The sequence below is a fragment of the Myodes glareolus genome, chromosome 21 (assembly GCF_982192425.1).
Source record: "Myodes glareolus chromosome 21, mMyoGla1.1, whole genome shotgun sequence".
In the NCBI taxonomy this organism is placed as follows: Eukaryota; Metazoa; Chordata; class Mammalia; order Rodentia; family Cricetidae; genus Myodes; species Myodes glareolus.
In genome coordinates this window covers 15640558-15657789 of record NC_142046.1, presented here as the reverse complement: position 1 = coordinate 15657789, position 17232 = coordinate 15640558, and the positions used below count along the sequence as shown (strand labels likewise).

Genomic DNA, 17232 nt, shown 5'->3' with positions numbered 1-17232 from the left:
GTTAACCCAGGGCTTAGGGACTTATTTTAAATATGCATTCCCACTCCCTACTTTTTGAGACAAGGTCTTGATATGTAGCTCTTTCTGGAACTGTGTAATTGGTTGTAGCTGGTCTTGAACTTATTATACTTCTGCCAACAAGCTTGGCTGCCACCAGCCTTGGCTTTTATAGTCCTCTTAAAGAGGAGGCCTTTACTCTGTTGTCTCAAACTCCTGGGCTCAGGCTTAAAGCTTCACCCTCAGCTTCCTAAGTAGCAGGGCCTGTGGCAGGCAGCAGCCAGCTATTTTCTGATAGTGCATTTGGCCTTGGCTGTATGTTTTGTAATAATCCAATAATTGGAAAAATCTGATGTCAAGTAATCTACTGAACAAGTTTAAGTGGGGAGAGCCATATTAAGTGTAGGTTTTAATTCCATGGATTAGAATTTTGTATTTTCCTTGTCTCCTTTCACCTCAAAGGGTGGGGCCTCTGTGGATATTGAGAAATGGCTCTTAGGATAGCTCCCCCCATTCTCCCTGGAACATGGAAAGGACAGAGGGTCTGAGGGAAGCCTCCACTCTGCATCTAGGTCTGCTGCAGCTCATCAGCTGTGGCCTCACAGAGGAATGCCATGTCCGATGGCAAAGGCTGACTCCAGGAATGCGGAGGTCCGCATGGCTGATCTCAGAGCCAGCTGAGTGGAACAGCTGTGCAGTGAGCCAGCACCTTGCCCATCTCTCTTGCACATACTGCTTATTCTTGTTTTGAGGAGGAAATAATAGTGTTTTGTAAAGGACCTGCACCAACAAATGACTTAATGCTTTTACTTAATTACTTTTACTATACAAATTCCTAAAATCTGCAAGATTCCTATTTCATCAGAATGTGGATGGAAAGAGACCATATTTATTTTTTAAAAGAGCACTCAGTATTAAAAATCAGGTGCTTGGGAGTGGTAGCACACACCTTTATTCCCAGCACTCGGGAGGCAGAGACAGGTGAATCTCTGAGTTCGAAGTCAGCTTGGACTAAATGTGAGTTCCAGGACAGCCAGAGTTTCACAAGGAAACCTTGTTTTGAAAAACCAAAATATAAAATAAAATTTAAAATGTCAATACTTGGGCAAACTGAGGCCTGAAAGAGCTTGTGACTTGGCCAAGGCAGCAAATTTAGGTGATGGTAATTGTCCAGACATCGGAGCCTTGATTCTCTTGCTACATTTCAGATTCCTGGTTGGATTTGGATACTGGGGAAATGTTTGCTATTTAATGTTGACCTGTTTTCATGTGTTTTCACAGACCTGTTCCCTTTACTTTGAAGTGACTCTGCCCCACTTGCCCTTAGAAGTATTATCTTGCTTTTCCCCTCCCTCTGTAGACTCCACATTCCTCCATCATGTTGTCATCGTTTCGTAAACGCAGAGTTCAGGTATTTGACTAGCATGCACATAATGTGTTGCCTTTCGGGTTTTTTGCCTGGCTTGCAGTGAAGACATACTGATGTCTAAGGTTGAATGATCCAAAAAGGAGAAGCCCTTGCCCGCATGACCTTTCTGTTAGGTAGAAAGGTTAGTGACAGTCTGGTTGGGATTTCTGATTTCATGATTGGAAGTGTCAGTATGTTTACTCTAGAATTTCCAAAGCCTGCTGTTCTCTACCTTTCTGATATCTTTTAAGGCATGAATGTATTCGTTTCTTATTGCCATCCTTGTGTTTGCATGTGATGTTTGCTGATCTTTAATTGATGGCTGCTTGGTTCCTAAGAACCAAGGGAATAATTTACATATTTAAAAAATTACCTGAAAACATAAATACTGTTTTTAGTGTGACAAGTGCTGTAACCTGAGTTTGTCTCCTTTTCCATTGACTTAGCTCTATCATAATCCCTGTGATCAAATAGAAATAACAGTTTCTTTCTTTAAAACCAACATTCTGGCCAGGTGTGGTGGCGCACATCTTTAATCCCAGCACTTGGGAGGCAGAGGCAGGCGTCTGAGTTAGAGGACAGCCAGGGCTTCAGAAGAACCCTGTCTTTTAAAACCAGAAGACACAAAACAACACTCTATTATGTTTTATGTGTAGTGTTTCAGTGTTTGCTAAAATTGAGCCCTTTTCAAAAAAGAAAAAATAAATTTCTTAAAATGATCTTGAGATCCTAAAATGAGAGTTAAAAATTACAGACTTTGCTAGTGATTATAGCTATTAAATCTAAGGCAGGCACTTTTATAAATGAAACTGTTAAATTATCTAAGGCTTACAGCCTTTTCCTGTCTTGAATCTTAATATATTGCACTTAAACCCTTTTCATCTGAATTTTGCAGGTTGAAAGGTAAGTAGCAGCAAGATAGTATGTGGGGAGCATCAGAAGTAAGTTGCCCAGCACTGCTCTGCATTTCTGGGTTTTGATGCAATGCAGTATGAATCTCTTGCTTTCTTGAAGCTAAGACCTGCTCACTTCTGCAGATTTGTGCTAACAAGCTGAATTAATCAATTTGAAGGCTGACATGCAGAGCCACAATCTTGACTGGAATGTGGTTGAAACAAGCAGATTGCCGGAAATCTTGTTTGTGTACTATTTACTGCTCTGCTTAACATCCTGTCCGCTACTAAAACCTGTAGCTAAGCTGGTTGTGAGTTGGTTTGTTTGATCTGAGAATCAACTAGTACACAGTTTTGTGGGTGCTAACCAATTCTTTGGTAGTTTGTTCTCAGGCAAGCTATTTCACATCTGTGGATGTATTCCTCTTGCTTTGCAAATCTGAGATTCGCTATGTGCTGGCCTCATTAGCCACAGAGAGAAGGTTTTGTCAGTTCTGAACATTTGAGCTCTGACTGAGCAACAAAACCCAAACTGATAAATTGTTCTGTGACCTTTGCCCTGGGTGATGTTTACGAATTTTTCCATAGAGCCAACTGATCGTTTTTTTCTGTGAGTCCCTAAAATGCCTTTCTTGCAAAAGAGAACAGCTGGTGTCCGGCCTGAAAATCAACCTTCATTTTATAGTGTTCCAAGTCCTCTGGCCTTCAGGACATTCAGTGTGCTGCAGTGGATTTAAACGCAAGCAAAAAAGATTCCTTTCATATTACTTTACTTTTTCTTTTCTTTTCAAGTACCATAGAAAGACAAGTAATTGAATTGTTCGACCCTATGAAATGTAGTTACGGCTGTCCTAAACCACTCACTTACAGGTGCCAGATTTGCAGAATCTAAAACATTTGACCTTTGATTTGAAAATGTTTTCATCCATAGTCTTGTTACTTAACCCACTGTCTCTCCATGCTCCCAGTATAGATACATAGTGGCATGTAACTGCTTATAAATTGAGTGAAGGCATTTTAAAATTCCCCAAGTACCAAGAAGGGTCTCAAACAGCTGTTTCATGGCATTTGGCTGTCCTGACAAACAAAATACTCGTGTAAGTTTGTTTAGGAATCCAGTTCAGTATAGAATGTGTACAAGTTTATATTATGCATGAGGAAACATTCTTTGACTTCCTGTATCTTTGGAAATTCATTGAGAAGATTTTAGTTAGAAATTTCTAGTTAGACTTCATGCCTTTAGATCTGGAGCTGGATATAAAGCTCAGCAGTTAAGAGCATTGGCTGTTGTTCAGAGCATCCAAACAGCTCACATTTGTCTGTAACTCCAGTTCCAGGGTTTCTACAGCCTCACACGGACAAACATGCAGGCACACCCCAATGAACATAGAATAAAAATAAAATTTGTAAAAGGAAAGAATCAACTAGATCTGGCAGTATTGCAAGAATGCTGACGAGTGCTTTTGTTTATTACAGTGGAGGGCATGACTGTAATTCTTGTTTGATCCCCTGAGTCAGCTTGCTGAAGGATGCAGCTATTGTTTTGACTGCTGCCTTTATGAAGAGCCCACATATCCATCTTCTCCTAACATTTGTAAAAATATAAACTTTTACACAGAGAAATCCTGTCTTGAAAAACAAAACAAACTTTTCTTAAAAGTTACTTTAAATGTAACAAACAGGTTTTTTTTGTTTGTTTGTTTTTGAGACAGGATTTCACTGTGTAGCACTGACTGTTCTGGAACTCACTCTGTAGACCAGGCTGACCTTGAACTAAAGAAATCTACCTGCCTCTGCCTCTGAATTAAATTTTGGAATTTAATTCTGGAATTAAAGATGTCATCGTCCCTAGCTAAATATAACACTATCCTTAAACCCACAGGGAATACATTTAACCTTGATTTCCCCTTGTTTATTCTTTGTATACATGGACCTGATTAACAAAAATCAGAGTTGATCGGCAGCATGGAGATAAGCTGTGGGTTGTTGACTCTGAGGCAGTCCCGCTTTGTGGTTTTAGGCGGTTAGTGTGGCGCATAGATAGGCTGGTAGGTTTGGAGATTGTTTTTTAATGGCATATTTCCCAGATTCTTCTTGCCCAGTGATTTAAAGGTGTTAATCTCATTAGGTTAAGTGCCCCCTGGAACATTCTCTGGAGTATGCCTTATCAGGCTGCTGCAGATTGCCAGGGCAGGGGTGGGGTTCTTTCAGAATGCACCTTCAGTCATGGACGGAATGTAGTACACACAGGCAGGGTCCCAGAAACTCCAGTAACTTTGACGTAATATTGGGTGAGAGGTTACATATCTTTGAATAAAGTTTTTGGTTGTATTTATGAAGATTTATTTTCTTCATGTTGTCTGAAAATGTTCCTTTTAGGAGTGAAAAGAAAATGGAGTTCTTGCAGCTAAATAACATCTAATAGGTTAAGAGAATAATAATCTCCTGTAATCATACAAATCTGCAGTGGGAGCGAGGTGGTGTCCAACTCTGCAGAGAGAGTCGGTTGTGCTTGGCAGAGGTCCCACCTTCTGACGTCAGCTGATGTACTGCAGGAAAGAAAAGTCTATTATTGCCTGACCAAAGTACTTGGTATAGAATTGACTCTTTCTACTTCACTGAGTCCACAAAGAGAGCCTTTTAGGTTGGGTAACTTCAGTGGGTCCTCTCTGGATGGTCTCCCTGCTTTGGTAGGGGCAGTTTGCTAATAGGCTGAGCCCATACAGAGAGACTGGAGTGGAATCTTGAGTATTGTGATGGAAATTGTCCATCAGACAGGGTTGCTTCCTGATGTGTTCCCACTCCACCTCTTACTAGAGCTTGAAAATAGGGCCTTGCACATGACAGTAAGAGCTGCCTCTTCTAGAAGACCCACCACCGTAAGTTTTGAGACAGGATCTCAATGAGTTGTTTCAGCTAGCCTTGAACTTACTCTGAGATACTTTGGCCGAGTAGCTGGATCTGTAGTTCTGAGCTACGAGACTCAGCTCCCATTGTGGTTGCTTAGAGATTTTCCTGCAGCTAAGGGAGTTTTAAAACATGGTGGGTCCTGTAATAGACAGGACAGGCACCTTACACTTCAGTCCTGAACTCTGTAGTGTGGTTACCGTTTCAGGTTATAGCTCTACCTTCCTCCCCTGGGGGGGAGCATGGTTATAAGAAAATTTTGTAAGCAAGCAAATTAAGTACAGCATTTCTGATGGTTTTCCTTCTTTTTGTTGTTGTTTTTGATACAGCTCTGTGTCCTGAAACTCAGTCTGTAGACCAAGCTGGCCTTGGACTGCCTGATTCTGCCTCCTGCAGGCAGGGATTAAAAGTGTGTACCGTTCCTATCTGGCTTTTTCTTTTTCTTTTTTTCTTTTACAGTTTCCTGTGGATGAGAACAAGTACAATGCATAAATAAATCATCCTTTTGTTTTTGTTTGTTTATTTGATGGGGTCTCACTGGGTAGCCCAGGCTGGCCTCCAGCTGGAAACATCCTATCTCAGTCTCCCTAGTGTTAGATCATAGGCATGTACCAACAGTTCAGCTAGCTATTAATTTTAAGGATTTTTGAAGTTCATTTTAAGAATTGATGATAGTTGTTTTCAGTCCCACTGCCTACCAAGGATACAGAGCTGTGCCTTGCTGAGTTGTTTACTGACGTCAGCCTGTGCTGGTGAAGAGAGCAGCTGCCTCCTCAGGGATCGTTTGTTGCCGCCCATCTGAGACTGTGATCTGGATCTCCTAGGGTGATACCTAGTTGGACGTCTTTAGTCAGTGTACTATTTGTCATTCTTGTCACCAGTCTAGCATTTACTACAGGAGACTCCCAGACTCAGAATATAGAGAAAGAAGCTGGGTGGTGGTGGTGCAAACCTTTGATCCCAGCACCTGGGAGGCAGAGGCAGGTGGAATGAGTCCTCTGAGTTCAAGGCCAGCCTGGTCTACAGAAAAAGTTCTAGGACAGCCAGAACTATTACACAGAAAACCCTGTCTCGAAAAACCAAAAAAAAAAAAAAAAAAAAAAAAGAATATAGAGAAAGAACCATTATCCTACCTTCCCCACTCCTTGCAAATGAATTTGTGTATTTTCTTGGTCATTTAGTCAACATTCATATTTATTTCTATGTATATCTATTTGTTTTGAGACCTGGTCTCACTGTGTAGTCATGGCTGGCCTAGAACTTGCTGTATATTGACCATTCTGACCTTAAATTTCAAGATCCTTCTGCAGTGTTGGGATCAAAGTCATATTACACTACACCTGGCTTAAAAGTTTTTTTTTTAAATATTTATTATATATACAGTGTTGCCTACAGGCCAGAAGAGGACACCAGATCTCATTACAGATGGTTGTGAGCCGCCATGTGGTTGCTGGAATTGAATTCAGGACCTTTGAAAGAACAGTCAGTACTCTTAACTGCTGAGTCATCTCTCAAGCCCCCAAATTTTCTTTTTTAAAATTACCTTTCTTGCTGGGGGATGGTGGCACACACCTTTAATTCCAGCACTAGGGAGGCAGAGGCAGGAAGATCTTTGTGAGTTTGAAGCCAGCCTGGCCTACAAGAGCAAGTTCTAGGACAGGCTCCAAAGCTGCAGAGAAACCCTGTTTCAAAAAACCAAAAAATGCCTTTCTTACCATTTTAAATGTTTTGGAAAGCCCCGTGTTACCATACCAAGAGAGTCACTAAACATGTACAGAAGAGCATATTGATTTTACGAAGAACATAAAAAAGGTAAGGATAATGTCCACGGGCATTTGTCCAACTTCTAAGAGGTGGTGTCAAACTTAGGGAGTTATATGGTAGCTTACCACCCACATTTATAGCTTGCTTCCTCAATTTAGGAATTGAAAAGAAAAGTTAGTCCAGCAAAGGGAAACCATTCCCAACTGACATTTCAGGTTGGATCCCCAAATTGTCCACTGAAGATGAACTTTTCCTTCCCAGTGGTCTCTGGGTTTCTGTCTGCCGTGAATTGCTATCATTTCTACCATCTTTTTGCCAAGAGGAGTCTAATCTTTCTTTTAGCAGAGCACGATGTTGGGACCCAGCAAGAATGCTCTATGTACGTAAATATTTCCTGTCACAAGCAGTCAGGCTAAAGGAAATCAGGTAGAACTGTGCTGACAGAGCAGCCTGTCCCTAAATGCATCTCACAGCTTGGCCTGCAGCTCATCTACCTAAGGTGTTTTTCTACTTTTGATACAGAGCAATGTATAGACAAATCATCCAGACCAGGATTCCACACACAAAAACATGAACTTTCTCAGCATTGACAGTTCTTAGCTGCTGCACTTCACAGACCAGAGGAAAGCAGGACACAGGCTGAACAAATGTTCTTAATACCCTTTACATCAGAGTAAGGCTTTCAGGCATTATGTGTCTCTCTCTGGCTAATCAGGAGGAGGTAGGTAGAAATCTTTTGTGTATCTGCAGGTGTGGCTGCAACAGAGGACAGGGAGCAGCAGGACTTAGAGTTTACTCATTTCGGTGTGTCTTGGGATATGTGTAGGACATGCCAGGGAAAGAAGGGATGGAACACTGTAGGCAGAAGAATTATGTACAGGCCAGGTGTATCTGATTCCAGGGAAGAGGATTAAATGTTAAACATCATTTTCAGCCACATAGGGAGTTCAAAGAAAAAAGTGTACAAGGCTTAACGTTTCATAGAGAATCATGTTTTAGAAAAGGACTTACTTTATGATTGGGGAGGTGGCTCAGAAGGTGAAGTTCTTGTAATGAAATCCAGGCATAGCAGTGCGCTTCTCTGACTCAGATGGGGAAGAGGGGGAGCCAAATCAGTAAGCTCCAAGTTCAGTGAGGAAGACTCTGTTGCAGAAAATAAGGTAAGAGGGGACTCTCGGAGCGATGCTGTTAAGAGTTGTGGTATAGCACTTTGCCTCCCTCCATCCCTCCCTCTTTCCACCACCATCTCACAATAATAATACATATTTAAAAATTATTATTACATGTATATATTTGTGTGTCTAGGGGTGCTCATGTGCCACCGTGTATGTGAAAGTCAGCAGACAACTTGTGAAAGTGGGTTTTCTCCTTCTAACATGAATCCTGAGCACCAGCTCTGATTATGAGGCTTGACTGCAAGTGCCTTTACCAACTGAGCCATCTCACATGCTGGCTCTCTTAAAAAGAGAGAGGATGGTGTCTGACAGACTCATGTGTACGTGCAGGCACATGTAACACACACAGAGCTGGAGAAGTGACTCAGTGGTGGGGTGCTTTCTTAGCATTCAAGAAGTCCTGAGTTAGATGCCCAGCACCACTGAAAATAAAAAGGGGAAAAGCTTGGGAAATCAGACAATCAAAGCAAGTACTTCCATAGACTATAATTTGAAAGACAAGGTGCTTGAGTTAAAATACCCCAGGTCGCAGGACAGCAGTAGCATGTGTTTTCAATCCCAGCACTTAGGAGGCAGAGGCAGGCCAGTCTCTGAGTTCTAGGCCAGCCCTGTTGACTGAGGTTTCTGTCCTGCCTGGTTTTTAAGTCCCAAAGAAATCACACAGAAGTCTACATTAATTACAAACTGATTGGCCTATTAGCTTAGGCTTTTTGTTAACTCTTATAACTTGTATTAGGAGCTGGAGAGATGGCTCAGTGGTTAAGAGCACTGACTGCTCTTCCAGAGGTCCTGAGTTCAATTCCCAGCAACCACAGCTCACAGCCATCTATAATAAGACCTGGCATGGAAGGAATGCTGTACACATAACAAATAATTTTTTTTTAAATATAACTTCTATTAGCCCATGATTTTTGTTTTTGTTAGCCTTGTGGCTTGGTATCTTTTTTTGGTGAGGCAGTCACATCTTGCTTGCTCTGTGTCTGGGTGATGACTACAGACTGAACCTTTCCTCTTCCCAGAATTCTCCTGTTCTTGCCCCTACCATACTTCCTGCCTGGCTACCAGCCAGTCAACATTTTATTAAAATACAATTGACAGGGTACAGATATTGTTCCACAGTACCCCCCCCTTTAAAAAAAAAACAAACAAGAACTCTGAATCGAATCTCCTTTGTTTAGCTTTTCTCCTGATATTCTTAACAACTTGTAACCAACATTTTAAGCAAAGACAAAAACCCATAATATTTTGGGGGGAATGTGGGCATAGTTTTTAGGCTACTTTCTGCTGATTGAGGGCACAGATAATCTTATGGGGACCTAAAGAAAATTTTGAATTATGGTCAGTTCTTGACTGGAATATTCTGTGAGGCTTGATTATCTGAAAACGTTGGCTCTTCTGGGCCATCTGCCCTGATCAGAGACTTTTAGGGGGGAGGGGATCTTTTTTGATCAAACATGATTTTTCTTAGCCCAGAATGAATTCATAGCCATTCATTTCCTGTGGAAACAAGCAAAACCTCTTCTCCAAAGTAACATATTATTTGACTTAAATTTTGAAGTCAAGGCATTTTGAAAACATATATGTTGGATTAATCCATGTCTCACAGTACAGCCTGGTCTACAAAGTGAGTTTCAGGACAGCCAGAGCTGTTACACAGAGAAACCCTGTCTTAAAAAAAAAAAATCAACAAAAAAACCAATAACAGCAAAAATTACCTTCCCTGGGAAGATACTGTTTTAATTAGAATGTTGCCCTCGATGCTGATCATCTGTATCCAGTGCTTGCCGAACTCTCTGTGGGTTGTGGGCAGTACCCTCACAGGTTTTCATCCCAGTTCTCAGCCTACTGGACATTCCTCTGTCTACTAGCTGCGGGAGGCAACAAGATAAGGGGCGAAGCTCCCATATATTTCTAGTAAAATTTTGGGTTTTTTTGGTAAGGATTTATTTATTTAAGTACTTTATGTATATGGGTGTTTTGTGTGTATGTACATTTGCACACCAGAAGAGGGCATTGGATCCCATGGGGCTACAAATAAAGGTTTGAGCCTCCATGTGAGTGCTGGGAACTGAACTCGGGTCCTCTGAAAGAGCAGCTAATGCTCTTAACCGCTGAGCCATCTCTTCCAGCCCCGTAGTTTTTATGCCTTCTACATGGTTCATGGAACAGTAACTGGAAGGGACTTTAGTACTCTTTTATCCTGCTTACTAGACTCGGAATAATCCCCTCTACACTGAACTTTGTTGGGTGTTTGTTTTGAAAGTCTTACTCTAGCCTAGTATCTGATAAGTAGACCAGACTAACTTTGAGTTTATGTCAATCCTTCTGCATCTGTCTACTGAGTACTTGAATTTCAAGCATAAGCCTCTATTCTGATCACAAACTGTGATTTTATTTTTATTTTTTATTGCATTCGTGTGTATTGGGGTGTGTAGAGGTCAGAAGACAACTTTGTGGAATTGATTTTTTTTTTTTTTTTTGAGACAGGGTTTCCCTGTGTAACAGTCCTACCTGTCTTGGAACTAGCTCTTGTAGACCAGGCCAGCCTCGAATTGACAGGATTCACCTGACTCTGCCTCCCGAGTGCTGGATTAAAGGCATGTGCCACCACTACCCGACCTTGCTTCTCTTCTATATCTACTTGAATTCTAGTCATCACTTAGATTGCCAGTGGATACATTGAACCATCTCGTGAGCCCTTGTTTTTTTATTTTTGGTTGTTGTTGGTTTTTTTTTTTTAAATATGTGTACCACATGCTTGTACCTGATGCCCATGAAGTCAGAGGAAGTTATTGTATCTCCTGGAACTGGAGTGACAGGCAATTGTGAGCTGCCATAAGGGTGCTAGGAACTGAACTTTTATCTCCTGGAAGAGCAATACTCTTAACCGCTGAGCCGTCTCTCCAAATCAAGAATTCTTGCTTGCGTTTTGAAACATCTTTCTATATAACTCAGGCTGCCCTTGAAGTCTCCATTCTCTTGCCTCAGCCTACTGAGAGAGATTCTGTTGGTGGTGTTAGGAATCAGTTGATTGATGGGTATGTAATTTTAGAGTGGGAAAGGTTACCTGCCATTCCTTATCCACTCTAAGCATAGTAGGAAAGGTAGCTTGTAACAGGGTCATGTATTGCTGAATTTAGAATTTTAGAAGCTTTTTGCCATCCATTTACATCTGTTTTTCTGCGGTTCTTAAACTGACTAGAGGACAGAATGGTTTCTTCTTCTCTGATGCTGGGGAGGAAACTGATGGCCTTGTGCATGCTAGCTGCTGTGCTGTTCTGTATTCCACCCTGACTACTTCTTGATAAGGTCTAAGTAGCATAATCTTTGTTTCTCACATAATAAGTCAAGTTCTCTTCTTGACATAAAATTTGCCAAAACTGCTTAGAAAACTACATATTTAACATTAGGGTTTAATGCTACAAGGAAAACCCCACTATCTTTTCATCAACCTTTGTGGTTTATGTAAAACTGCTGATCCTACACAGCCTCCCTACTTTCCAAAGCCACTGATAGAAGTAGGGGAGGTTGAGCCAGGCCTGTTGACCCAGGTTTGTGATTCTCAGCTATGGGTCACTGAAGTAGGAAGATTTCAGGTTCCCAGTCTGGGAAACCTAGTAAGATGTGGTCCCAGTAAAATGAAAAAGAACTGGAGATGTAGCTCTTGGAACGTGGTGTGCACACTCATGTGTACCCCCCCACTTCTGCACGTGCATAAGCAAATATTCATACAGCTCCCTCTCCCAATACACCATGATGATTTTCACTCAGATGACAAGACCTGTCACTGTCCACCCTGAGACTTGCTTAGCTGACATTTCAGAGTAACAGAATTCAGCTGCTTTGTCTAGGTAGAGTCATCCTTTCATTAACCAACAGCAGAGCTTGGAAGATAAAGAGGAAAGCTGGTTTAAATAAGAGTAAATTGGGGGTGGGAAATGCATCTGCCTTGTTTAAGTGCTTGCTTTGCATGCACAAGACCCTGGGTTTGACTCAGCATAGCATAAAACCTGGGGTTCATGGAACATAGTTGTAATTCTAGCACCTAGGAGAGAAGGGTCAGTAGTTCAAGGTTATCTGTAACTACATAGCAAGTGGCCAGTCTATGATAAACGAGACCTTGTCCAAAAAAAAAAGTCATTCATACCTCATATCTCTACATCATAAATGCAAAAGTGAGATGAAAGAATTGTTTTTGAGTGAATTTATCAATAATCCTTCAAATACCAGTGTTTGCTTTGAATCTTGAAGCCCCTATGGAAGTATTATAAATGTACTTCTTCCATTTATCACTTTCACCTTTCATTGCCATCAAAACCACCATCCTTGGGCTGGAGAAATGGCTCAGTTAAGAGTACTGGCTGTTCTTCCAGAGGTTCAGAGTTCAGTTCCCAGAACCCATGGGAACAACCATCCATAATGTTATCTCTTAGCACCTTCTGCTGTGCAGGCACACATGCAGATAGAGCATCATATGTAAATAGATTTTGAAAACGACAACAAACACTGCCATCCTCTGAGGGGCCAGAGTAGGTAGGTAGGTGTTGTGGGGAGTAAATAACTTGACAGTTCTCAACCTGTAGGTCACAACCCCTTTGGGGGTTGAATGATCCTTTCAAGGGTCACCCAAGACCATCGGAAAAAAACAGATATTTGCATTACAATTCATAATAGTAACAAAGTTACAGTTGTGAAGTAGCAGTGAAAATAACTTTATGGTTGGGGGTTACCACAACATAAAGGACTCTGTTAGAGGGTCGCAGCATTGGGAAGGTTGAGAACCACTGAAATAGCTGTTCATTAAGGCTTCATCCCTAAAAAAAAGCTACTTCACAATTCATTTGTTGGGATTTTCTGATTCTTTCCGTCAGAGAGCCTAATCCATTTCTTGTCTCGTGGAGCTTATTTAAGGGCATTCTGTCTTTTCAGAAAATGGATCCAAGTGGGGTCAAAGTGCTGGAAACAGCAGAGGACATCCAGGAGAGACGGCAGCAGGTCCTGGATCGGTACCACCGCTTCAAGGAGCTCTCTACCTTGCGGCGGCAGAAGCTGGAGGATTCCTATCGGTTCCAGTTTTTTCAAAGAGATGCAGAGGAACTGGAGAAGTGGATTCAGGAGAAGCTTCAAGTTGCATCTGATGAGAACTACAAAGACCCAACCAACTTGCAGGTATGTCTGAGTTCCTAGAGATTCTTGCATTTCAGAAGTCAGGGGACAAAAAAGATAGAATAGCTGGAAGAATGTAGGTCAGACACAAAGACCAACTCTGCTCTGAGAAGACCCTAGCGTATTTGGTGGGGGCATAGCTTACAGGCATGACGTTTTCTTTTCTGCATACGTGAGAACCAGTAGTTATCAACCTTCCTACTGCTGCTACCCTTTAATATAGTTCCTTATGTTGGGGTGACTCCCAACCATTAAATTATTTTGTTGCTATTTCTTAACTATAACTTTGCTACTATTATGAATTGTAATGTAAACCAGGTGGTGGGGGTGTACTCCTTTAATCCTAGCCCTTGAGAGGCAGAGGCAGACAGATCTCAATGAGTTCAAGGCCAGTCTGGTCTACAAAGTGTGTTCCAAGACAGCCAGCACTATTGTACAGAGATATCTTGTCTTGAAATACAAAAACAAACAAACAAACAACCCCCAATGATTTGTAATGTAAATATCTGTGTTTTCTGATGTTAGGCGACCCCTATGAAAGGGTCGGTTGAACCCCACAGGTTGAGAACTGCTGCTTTAAGCTGACAGCTCTTAAACTATCTCAAAACCACTGGAATTTTTTTTTAAACTTTATTTAACTTTATTTCATGTGCATTGGTATAATGATGTCAGATTCTCTTGAACTGGAGCTTCAAACAGTTGCGAGCTGCCATGTGGGTGCTGGGAATTGAACCCAGGTCCTCTGGAGGAGCAGTCAGTGCTCTTAACCACTGAGCCATCTCACCAGCCCCTGGAATTTTTTTTTTTTAAAACCCAGCCAGATACTGACACACATTTTATTTTATTAAAGATTTATTTATTTAGTATGTATACAGTGTTCTGCCTGCGTGTACGCCTGCAGGCCAGAAGAGGGCACCAGATCTCATTACAGGTGGTTGTGAGCCACCATGTGGTTCTGGGAATTCAACTCAGAACCTTTGGGAGAGCAGGCAGTGCTCTTAACTGCTGAACAATCTCTCAAGCCCCTGCCACTGGAATTCTTGGTGGTTATTTTGGATTGTGTTTTGTTTTTGAGACAGGGTCTTTACTCTAGGACTAGGACTAGGCTAGCCTCAAACTCACAGAGTTTGACTGTCCTGTGCTCTGCAGCCCTAGCTGACTTAACATGTAGACTGGGCTAGCTTCAGACTCACAGAGATCTGCCTTCCTGCCTCCTGTGTGCTGAAACTAATGCACCACCATGCCCGGCTGGACTGTTTTGAGAAGGCAATCTAACAGTATTGTTGCTACCAAAAATAAGTAGTTATGGGCTAGAGAAATGGCTAAATGGTTAACATGCACTGCTATTGTGGTGGTTATGGATTTGGTTCCCAGCATCCACATCAGGTGTCTCACAGCCTTCTGTAACTCCAGTTTCAGGGGCTGTCATGCCTCTTTTGGCCTCTGAGCACCTACATATATGTGGCATACATCCACACAGACACAGATATATGAATAAATGTTCTTTTTGTTTTGTTTTGGGTTTTTTTTGGTTGTTGTTTGTTTGTTTTGGTTTTTCAAGACGGAGTTTCTCTGTAGCTTTGGAGCCTGTCCTGGAGACCTGGAACTCAGAGGTTTGCCTGCCTCTACGTCCAAAGTACTGGGATTAAAGGTGTGAGCCACCACCTCCTGGCAATAAATGTTTTTGGAAAAGAAAGAAAAAAATGGAATGGGTTTTGCAAGATGGTTCAGTGCGTAAAGTCACGTACTGTTAAGCCTGGTGACTTGAGTTCCATCCTAAAACCCACACATACACAAACCTGGAAAATAAATGTAACTTAAAATTTAAAGAAAGAGAGCCAGGTGATGGTGGTGCATGCCTTTAATTCCAGCACTTGGGAGGCAGAGGCAAGTGGATTTCTGTGAGTTTGAGGCCAGACTGGTCTATAGTGCGAGTTCCAAAACAGTCAGGGCTATACAGAAAAACCCTGTCTTGAGGGAAAGAAGAAAGAAAAAACATTAAATAGAATGTAGGCAAGGTTTGGTTGTGGCTTCTAAAGCAAGTGGAATGTGAATGATACTGTGATCATGGTCCTGTTTTTCTAGAAAGGATTAGATTTGAAATATAGTAATATAATAAAATTTGAAATATTCTGAATTGTCTTCTACCTGCAAAATATTTGAATGTGCTCACAGGCCAGTGTGGTAGAAATGTAGTCTTTGTATTTGAGTAGTTGCCTCCCTCACTAGAGGAAATGGGACTGAGGACGGGATCTTTGGAATAGGAACAAGGTGAGTGCCTTGTGGTAACACTTGGGGCTCGCTTGTGTTCTCCTACCAGGGAAAGCTTCAGAAGCACCAAGCCTTTGAAGCTGAAGTGCAGGCCAACTCAGGAGCCATCGTCAAGCTGGATGAGACAGGAAACCTAATGATCTCAGAAGGACATTTTGCGTCTGAAACCATCCGGGTGAGTAGGAACTCTTCTTGGTCAGAAAGCCTCATGTGCAGGAGCAGGGTCGGAGGAAGCTCAGCTTGTCCAAGAAATCTACAGACCAGGTATTACTATGATTGAGAGCACTACTGAAAAACAGTGTATGTAGTGAGGAACAGTATTCTTGGAGTAGAGTGAGTTAGCATTTGTTCATACTTTAAGGAAGATTGCTCTCATGTCAACTAACTATAGTATTTCAGAGGATAATTAGTAACTTTGAGACTGGCATCTTCAAACTTTGGGCCCACTTGTTTTGGAGCTGACAAGATGGCTTACTGTGCTTTGTTAACAGTACTGTAGTACTGAGGAACAACACCCTATTCTTACTGAGTTTCATAAACAGATACTTTTATCTAGTCTATTTTTGATATACTTATTTAAATTTTAATTTCTGTGTGTAATTACAAGTGTTTGTGCATGTATGTATGTATACATGGACATTCAGAGGCCAAAAGAGGGTGCTGGATCCCTTGAAGCAGGAGTTAGTGGTGGTTGTAAGCTGCCTTATGTGGGTACTGAACTCAGGTCTCTCTAAGAGAGGATGTACACTTAACTACTGAAGTCATCTCATCATTTCTTTGATATACTTCTTGTTTGTCTACATGTTTTGTTTCTTTTTTTTTTTTTTCTTTGTGTTAGGCTCTGGGTATATAAAACAAGCTGTACTTGAACTGGATCCTCTTGTCTCAGCTGCCCAAATGTTGTAGTGTGTGTTACCTCATCAAACCTTTTATTTGGTTGTCTCCAAAGTCACCTTGCGTTGAGGGCACAGCCTTTCCTAGGACTTTACTTGTCAAGCATTCTTGAAGATGTAGGCAAAAAAATCAGCCTCAGCCAGGGGTAACACCACCACCACCACCTCCCTCTCCCCACCACCCCCGCTTCAGTATCTGTTTTGAAGGAGCTAGGAGCCAGGCTGGTTATTTGCTCTGCTGGTGTCTGTCTGCCGTGATATTCTAAAGTGGACCAGCCTGTCTGCCTACTTACTTAATCTAGGCTTTTGTTTGGTGGGTTAGGTTTGGTTTTTGGTTTATTTTTGTTTTTGTTTTTTCCAAGACAAGGTTTCTTTGTGTAGCCCTGACTGTCCTGGAACTCATTCTAGAATTCACAGAGATCTACCTGTCTCTCCCTGCCTCCTGAGTGCTGGAGTGAAAGGCATGGGCTGAATCTAGGCTTTTGATAGGAACTGTTAAAATTGTTGTTAGTAGTGTTTGTAAGAAAAATAAGTGCCAGTTGTCCTATAACTAGCTGTTTAATTTTGAATTCCTTTGACTAATGTAATACATCTCTCGAATACATTGTTTTTAATGTAGTCCTGTAGTAAATACAGTCAGTTGTCTTTTTATTCCCTCATAGAAGTTTCCCTGAGATATACGGGAGTATATAGTATAACCCAGCCACAGATAGACCTGAGAGAAACAGACCAAGTGTTTGACTTTGGGGATTCATCTT

General features: G+C 41.6%; 1 protein-coding gene across 8 annotated transcripts in view; it reads left to right on the top strand.

The window, feature by feature from the left end:
- Sptan1 (spectrin alpha, non-erythrocytic 1) overlaps window positions 1-17232 on the top strand; it is a 70129-nt gene that overhangs the window by 1615 nt on the left and 51282 nt on the right. For all 8 annotated transcript variants that reach the window (XM_048431935.3, XM_085681426.2, XM_085681423.2 and 5 more), the window contains 2 exons: window positions 13074-13313; window positions 15631-15756. In XM_048431935.3, coding sequence (XP_048287892.1) covers window positions 13077-13313; window positions 15631-15756 — 363 coding nt within the window. In that variant the 5' untranslated portion in view covers window positions 13074-13076. Of the gene's footprint in view, window positions 1-13073; window positions 13314-15630; window positions 15757-17232 lie in introns of those variants that run through there.